General features: G+C 39.3%; 1 protein-coding gene across 1 annotated transcript in view; it reads right to left on the bottom strand.

Annotated features, from left to right (window-relative positions):
- Positions 1 to 3,946: 3,946 nt before the first annotated feature.
- GDF11 (growth differentiation factor 11) overlaps positions 3,947 to 8,405 on the bottom strand; it is a 36,441-nt gene continuing 31,982 nt past the window's right edge. The window contains exons 2-3 of the mRNA XM_070740403.1: positions 6,792 to 7,165; positions 3,947 to 5,342 (exon numbers count right to left, since the gene is read on the bottom strand). Of these exons, the coding sequence (XP_070596504.1) occupies positions 4,962 to 5,342; positions 6,792 to 7,165 (755 nt within the window). The 3' untranslated portion in view covers positions 3,947 to 4,961. The remainder of the gene's footprint in view (positions 5,343 to 6,791; positions 7,166 to 8,405) is intronic.

The raw sequence follows: 8,405 nt of genomic DNA, 5'->3' as shown, positions 1-8,405 counted from the left end.
TGCGCTATGTGCCCTGTCTGTAAAATATCAAAAGGCACCTTTTTGTGAATGACAGTGTTGATATAATATTAGAGGAAAAATGCTTGACTGAATAAAGATTTGGAAGTCATTCATTTTTTATTTCTACATCCAATTTTCTAGCCTTTTAGAGAATGTGTTTATATGTGGACACACATAGACATATAAATAAAAATATCAGTAATGTTTGATTTGTCAAATTGTTGGGCTCAGCAATTGTGAGGAAGTGTTTTTGTGCAAGATATACATTTTCAATCACTGCCATAAAATTAAGAATATATATTTGTATTATGGATTGACTTAAAAGGGAAAAATTGTGCCTAGATACATGTAGGGATTATTGCTTAGTAAAAAATAGTAATTTCTGTTCTGTTGCTAATTCTTTACAAAGTACCATAGCTAGTTGAATTACAAGCTGCAACATGTTCAGAGAGAAATCTGTGCAATATCTCTTAATATGCCATGTTTGAGAAAAGCCCTTTCGCATTTTCTCTGAATTGCCTGTTTTTATGCCAAGTCCAATCAGAGTTGAAAGGCAGACTATATGTTGCAAAACAAGATGCTAAAATGCAGAGAATTTTACATATTTGTAGGATTGTTAGTTAAGTATGCCTTGCTACTTTTTAATATAAATTCCCAGAGCAATATAATAATTCAGAAGAGGGTTGAAATACCAGTTATGTGCAGATTTTGTGTTAATTCACAAAGGTGGGGGGGGGAATAATAATACTAGGACAGGAATTGAAAAATAAATCCGTGTTATTATTCTACATTACTAAATAGCAAATACTCAGAATTCATATTCAGAAAAATACCAAGACAAATAATAAAGATTGCTAGAATCCAATTTTTTTAGACAAATCTCACATTCCAAGATTTATGCACATTTTTCCCTTTATCTAAAATGTTAAAACTGTCATTCACACTGCTGGCAGGCCAAATGTGGGGATTTGGCAGCACCTTACAAAGGAAACTATTTAATTTCTTTCTCAAAAAGATGCTAAATCTTTGTATGGGCCTGATAAATGACAAGAATGCAGACTAAACATCGACCAATGCAGGTAACAAATACTCAGATAAGGGATATAACCCACCCCCACCCCAACAAAACCCTATTAGCCATTTTTTTAAAAAAGATTCTAAGCTATTGTAAAATTAAGTATTCCAGCTATAAATGCCCTCATAGGCTACTAGTTGCAGAACTGTTGTTCTCTGCGTGTTTAAAACTCTCCATTTCTGTGATTAATAAGTTAGGGTAACTTAGCCAGTATTAAGAAGCTGAGAAGGCATGTTTGATGAGTGCTTTGAAAAAGAGGGAAGCGCTTCAGTCTATAAGTGCTAGAGGAGGAAAAACAGTACAGCTCAGAAAGGGGAAGGAGAATTTATTCTCTGTGCCACCTTGGGTAAGCGACTGTTCCCTTCTTTTAAGATTTAGGATTTAACCCATGAGAAGTGCTAAGAGTCTGCTCAACTTGAGCAGCATTGAACTCCCTATCAAGAGAATAGAGGTGGGAGTCTGTTTGGGGCAGGGGGGGCAGAATTTCAAAATTTATATATTCTCAACCCAGAATCCATCCATGCCTTCTTTGCTGCTTTATTATTCTGGAACTTTCAAGAGAAATGAAAACTATGAGTTTGTCTACGAACGAACCAAAGTTGACGTCTATGTAGAAATCTACCTGAGTGCCGAGATCCTCAACTTAATATACAATAAGTGCTAGAACTAGAAAAATAATCTTTCTTCCTGACAATCTCGGTTGACTCTTCTTCCCCATTTACTAATACCCATCTTATCCAAAACCAGTACTTTTGTGGAAGGGATTTCAGAAAAATTCCAAGGGCATATTTCAGCTGTTTGATTACAACAGAGCAGCTGGCAAGCTAGTTGGTTGCCTCAAAATTGTCTATGCTGAAAATCTTTACTAAATTCTTGGCTTTGGACCTGCCAGACTCCCCTCCGGTCCATCACCTCAGCACTTGGGTTCCAGACCTATGACGGGCATTTCTGAAGGGTTGCATCATACAACACAGCAGCTCCCTAGACAGCCCAAGCCAAAAGTAGAGAAACAAGCTCTAAAGCAGCAGGAACAGTTGAACTCTGGAGAAACAGGGATCCTGATTTCATACTGTCAGGCAAATAGCAGAAGGGAAGTCAAGACGCCACAATGGTATGAGCAGTCTAAGTCCCAGTGTTTTTCCAGTTTGATGCCGTAAGAATAAAGGCCTATTTAGTTCTCACTTGCCTGTCACATATTTCCTTTTCCAGTTAAGTAATTACAAAGTCTTCATTCCAATTTCATTGCACAAATATTATGAAAACTACAACAGCAAAGTCTCCCATTAATACAATCCTTACTTTGACCTCACAAATAGAAAGGAATTGGTCTACATTCCAAATGTGACAATGAATCAGGAGAGGGAAAGCTGATTCATTGCAATGTTGCTATTCATTGTTTTGCCTTTTTCTTTTTACTTCTACTTAAGAAAAGAAAGTGATCCTTCCAAAACATACAAAGTCTGTTAGATATGCCATCCTGTCTGCCAAAGTGCTTCAACCTTTGAAAATAATATTTTGGTGGTTCATTCATAATTTGGCTACTAATTGGAAAAAATAATGGATTTTTCCTATGCCAAACTTGTTAAACTTTTGTTTCCTGCACAACAGAATCAGCAGGGAATGACTGGACACAGGTCATTGTCAAACAGCAACATTTTGTTTTCTAACTCACACCCCTCTAATAATGGATCACTTATTTGTGGTCCAGGTTGCAACATTACCCAGTTGCCTGGAAAAACCACCTTTGAATACTTTGACTCCATGTTCACTAATGTAAGTAATAATTAGTGTCTTAATAATTTTTAACCTTTACCTCCCCCCTTCTTTGATTCTGAGACATGTAGACATGTAATTAATCCTAATAGTAGGAAACAGCAAGTGCTAACATCTAGATGCAATTTGTTATCTTGGTCCCAAACAATTTTCTTGCTAGACATTCTGACAAAAAGCTTCTACTTTCTGTGTTTAAAATCCTATCTGAATTATTCAAACTTGAAGATTACAATTAATGTATTCTGCTATAAGGCTAATGCTTTGTCACTTGAAGGATAATTGTCTTCTGTCTATTTTCAAGAAACTCTTCAAAGCAGAACTGCAATACTAAACTAGCTCAATTTATGGCATCAATAAAATTCTATTTAGAAAGCATTCCCTATTAATTTAATTATCTTATGTTACCTGGGTTTTGCTGCTTTACAAAGAAGTAGAATTGGATGATATTATTTGGTTAGATCAGGGTAGGTAAAGTTGGCTCTTCTATGACATGTGAGTTTCAACTCCCAGAATTCCTGAGCTAGCATGATTGGCTCAGGAATTCTGGGAGTTGAAGTCCACAAGTCATAGAAGAGCCAACTTTACCTACCCCTGGGTTAGGTGAAGGAAAGTCAATGAAAGTTGGAAATTAAAAATCTATATAAGTGCATTTAAAATTAATTTAAAAAGGATTAAAATGTTGGGAAGGGGGGAAAGGAACAGTACAGAGCAACACATCCTATTATTCAAAGATACTGATATGTCAATATTAAATCAGTGGGAAAAATATTGTACATGACTACAGTAACTGGATAGATCTAGTTCAGTCCTGCAAAGGATAAAGACAAATTACCAATTCTATCATATATACATGCATATATATGATTTTCCTCATTGGAATATTAAGCAAAAGTGACACAGGAAAAAAGATTCTATTGCCAGGATAAATAATTTTTCTATCTTTACTTCATCCTGCCTGGAGAGATTTCTATTCTGTAAGTAAAATTCTTTATCCTCATATGGACAATACCCTTTCTGCGATTTTTTTTTTTATACTATCTCAAAGATGGGTTGAGAATGGAAATATGTAATTTAAATTAAATGAATTAGGTTTTTCCATTTTCTTTTTTAAAAAAAGCTAAAGAATAATGACTTTTGGAGAAAGGTTGCTCAGGTTATATATGAAGATATTGAAAAGAAGAAGTTGAATGTGAACACAAGGCAGCTAAAATTAACATTTTATCCTCCATTTAGATAATTCCTCCATAAAATTCCCACCCCCGCTCCCCATCTATACCTCCATCTCATTATTTTTCCTTGCTATCATGCAACTCGTAAAAAGCATTCCAAATAATTCTAGTTTTCATTTCTTTGAAGCCTCCCGTTTCTTTAGGGATTCAGTCTCTCAAAAGGCAGGCAGGTTCCGCAATCCTCAACTTCTAAAATCATCCCACCCACCCCCACCTCCCACCCACCCCAAATCCAGGATGGCACATATCCCTCATGCTGGCAGATTTCATTCATCTTCATCATATAAAATATTCCGTTTTAAACACCCCCACCCACTTCCCCGTGCTTAGCTCTATAACTTCAGCATTTTATTCCATATTATCACCACCTAAGGAAGCTTTCGTTTTTTGTAAACGGGTCGAACAGCTTCTCTCTTTTTTTTTTCCTTATGGACTTTTCTCTTTATCACCACTTTCACGTCTCAGATCAAGAGAGGAAAGGCGGGGGTGGGCACTGGGGAGAGAGAATGCCGGTAAAAGTAAAGCTTGAGAAGTGTTGGATCAAACAAAGAGCCTGGAGAGGAGAGGAAGAACGCTTGTTTCAGATCTGACTCAGGGATGGAAGTATCGATCCAAGACAACTCATCCGCTCTCCATTAATGCAATGTCTGTTTTGCTTATTGCACAAGCGCATGTTGTCGCTTCAGAGATTTTTTTTCGATACAATTCTGTTCGTTTTGTTCTTTTCCCACAATTACTTTTCTTTTCAAAAGTGTTTTAAAAATGCTAATGAGTGGATTCATCAATGTCAGGGTGCATCATCGAAAGCAAGAATCCGGGCTGAGGGGGGGGGGTGGATGGGGAGGGGAAACAGGAAAAAGAATGGGACAGGAGAGGCCAGGGGTTTAAGAGCATCCACACCTGTCAACCACCATGCCAGGGATTTTGCCGTAGATTATCTGCTGTTTGTCATTGAAATACAGCATGTTGATGGGAGACATCTTGGTGGGTGTACAGCACGGCCCCGCTGAGCCCCGGGGATTGGCTTGCTGCACCAAGTGAGTATGGGGATATTTCTGCATGAACATATATTCACACTGGCCTGAACAATAGTTGGCTTTGTACCGCTTTGGGGCAATTATCCAATCCCATCCGAAAGCTTCAAAGTCAACAGTCAGGGGGTAACGGCAACAGCGGGACTCCGTTGAGTGCTCATCACAGTCTAAGCCTAGATTCCTTCTGGATCGTTTGTTGTTCTCCAGCACACGCAGTTCCATGAACGGATGCTGCAAAGGACATACAAAAAAAGAGAAATCACAGAGATAGATATTTAAGTAGGATAACTATTAAAGAAGAGAATCTTCTCTTTCTAATGGTGCTAAATTGAAGAGGTTTGAAACTGTGCCACAGGATCAAACAGGGCATCAAAGATAGCCAAAATTTGGCAAAAACTCATTAAATACCAACTTTGAACTCTTATATTTTTTTAACAACTTGAAGGAAAGTGCTGCAAATTGTAAGTCCTCATTGAAGTTGTGTACTTAGTATACCTGCCAAAAATCAACCTGAAAGGCCAAGTAGTTTTGAAACTACAGCACCCTGAAGATTGCTGTAAATTCATTTTTGAGGGTTTTTTTTTACAAAGTTTGAGCCTGAACAATGTAAAAAGTAAGAGGACTAGGTACATGGGTTTTGCCAGTTTATAAAGTCTGCACACCTGAAACTGCCGCGTTTACAGCTTCTGGAAGTTGGTGCAAAATGTCATTTTTGCTGACTCAGCATTTGGCAACCCTTTACTTGAAGGTCTCCTAGAACTCCCAATTTTTTTAGTCTTCTGAACTCAAATTTTGCACAGCATAGTTTTATATCATAAAGAAACTATGTGCTAAAATTTCATCAAAATCTGATATGTTAAGGTGGGGACCACTGGTCCACTTGACATGGAATGACTCATAAGCCTACTGTTAAGATGAAACAGATAAAAGGAAAATACTTTCCATTCAACTTGCATTTGATTATTATATTATGCGGTGATAGTATTGATTCTGAAAGGCAGCACTCCCTAGGGCAGTGTTTCCCAACCTTGACAACTTGAAGATATCTGGACTTCAACTCCCAAAATTCCCCAGCCAGCATTTGAAGGCCTGGTGGGTAAATGAGAACCCTTGCATTTGCTGGCTGGGGAATTTTGGGAGTTGAAGTCCAGATATCTTCAAGTTAGATTAGATTAGATTAGATTTATTGGATTTATATGCCGCCCCTCTTCGAAAACTCGGGGCGGCTCACAGCAAGTTGCCAAGGTTGGGAAACACTGCCCTAGGGAACACTCCCAGCAGTACTATTTACCCTAATGTTAAAACTAGGCCCTTCAAAGTAGTCCAGATAGGAAACCATAACCATGAGTATCTTTATTATAAGGTTACAATAGCAGACTCTTGGAAGTCTGAAAGAACTTCTCCCTTCCCTTGCCTTTACATTTCAATGAACTAGGGAGTCTCCCTTCTGAGATGCTTTCTCCACCCACATTGGACTCAGATTTCATTTATCAGATTGTTGTCTAGGCTGCAGCTCTTTCTCCTGTGCCCCAGGTTTATTCTCACAGCCCAGTACAATGGCTGAAGAACGTTGACAGATAGGAGCTCGGTGGGCAATCAAAATATTCCATGGGCCTCTGGCTCCTTTTCAGGCCTAGCATCAAGAAAGAAGATAGATAGCAAGTGTTCTCATTTACCCACCAGGCCTTCAGCACCAGGCCCAAGAGAAGTCACGGCCAGGTCATTGCCATTGGGATCAAAAGCGTTGATCTCAATACCCCAGTTGTTCTGAGGCTGCTTGAACCAGTTCTGGAGCACGTGCTTGAAATCAATGCTCTGCCAGTGGCCAATGCGTGAATTCAGGTCAATCTTGAGCGAGCGGATACGGATATGTCGGCTCCCGTCTTCTGTCACTGGCTTAAGACGCAGGATCTGCAGATAAACCGTGGATGTGTGTTGAACAGGCCTTAGGTACACCCAGAGCTGTGCCTTTACTACCTTGGTGAACATGATTTTGGGGCTGAAGTTGAAGAAACAACAATGTGGATTGCCTTCGATCTGTACCACCGGGTCCGCTGGCAGAGAAAGACAAAAAGAGAAGCAGTGAAGAGACCTTCTTCATATCCCATTTCTCACACCCCTGATACGTTTCTGTCTAAGGCGCAATTACTGCAACCCCATTATGATATCATATAAAGATCAGAGCTATTGCATAATTGAAACTGTTAATGCTGGGCCTGCAATGAAGGGAGTGTTGAACAATAAAATTTCTCTTAATTGGCAGCATGGCTTTGCCTGAAGCACAGGGAATATTAAAATCTTCCAGATAAATGTACATTTTATGTAAATAAAAGTCATTAAGAAACCATTTACCGCATATCCCAATCATTTATTCCATATTCCATTTCCGTGTTCCAAACGATGTAATACAGAAATAAAGAGGACGCTGGTGAATTAGTAGCCATTAAATGGGACTTTAGAGTGTTCCACCACTGGTAGATGGAGCCAAAAAGGCTAGAGTTAGAAAAAATTAAAAAACGGCAAAGAGTAAAATAAAATAAATAACATCTAGAGTTTTAGACACTAAAATGCTTGTGCTGCCTATTAAATTCAGTGCCCAGGTTTGATTTCGCTTCCATGTTCAGAAAAGAGGTTTATAACCAGTGGTGGGATTCAAACTTTTTTAGTACCAGTTCTATGGGCATGGCAGAAGAAGGATACGGTAAAATCTCCATCCCCTCCCACTCCAGGGGAAGGTTACTGCAAAATTCCCTTTTCCTCCCAATCAGCTGGGACTCAAGAGGCAGAAGATAGATGGGGGCAAGGCCAGTCAGAGGTGGTATTTACTAGTTTTCCGAACTACTCAAAATTCCTACTACCTGTTCTCCAGAAGTGGTCAGAACCTGCTGAATCCCACCTCCAAGGTTACTCCCAGTTTGCCCGAACCGGTAGTGACCTGCTGATGATGTCACAATGACGTCATGGCACCGGTTCGGTTGGTGCCAGTCTGTGGGCACCGTCATCTTTTTTTAAAAAAAATTTCTTCTGAGCATGTGCAGAAGCCAGGTTTCTGGGATTGCGCATGTGTTGCCAGGGGGAGATTTTTTTCAGATTTTGTGCCACTATCCAGGAGATGAACTGGCAGCGAGGTAAGTTAGGACCCACCCCTGCTTGCATGTAAACTCAGCAGAAGAGCTTGTTGGTAGAACTTAGTTTTCTTCTCCCGTTGCTGTCTTTCTCTGCAAGAACTGTCAGGGATAAAACTTTCAAGCACTCTAAGGAAGGGCAAACAGGAAAACTCACATCCTTTGCTAC

This window comes from Erythrolamprus reginae, chromosome 2, assembly GCF_031021105.1.
Source record: "Erythrolamprus reginae isolate rEryReg1 chromosome 2, rEryReg1.hap1, whole genome shotgun sequence".
NCBI classification, from domain to species: Eukaryota; Metazoa; Chordata; class Lepidosauria; order Squamata; family Dipsadidae; genus Erythrolamprus; species Erythrolamprus reginae.
Note: the sequence above shows the minus strand (reverse complement) of the source record. Positions and strands in the feature narration are given on the sequence as shown.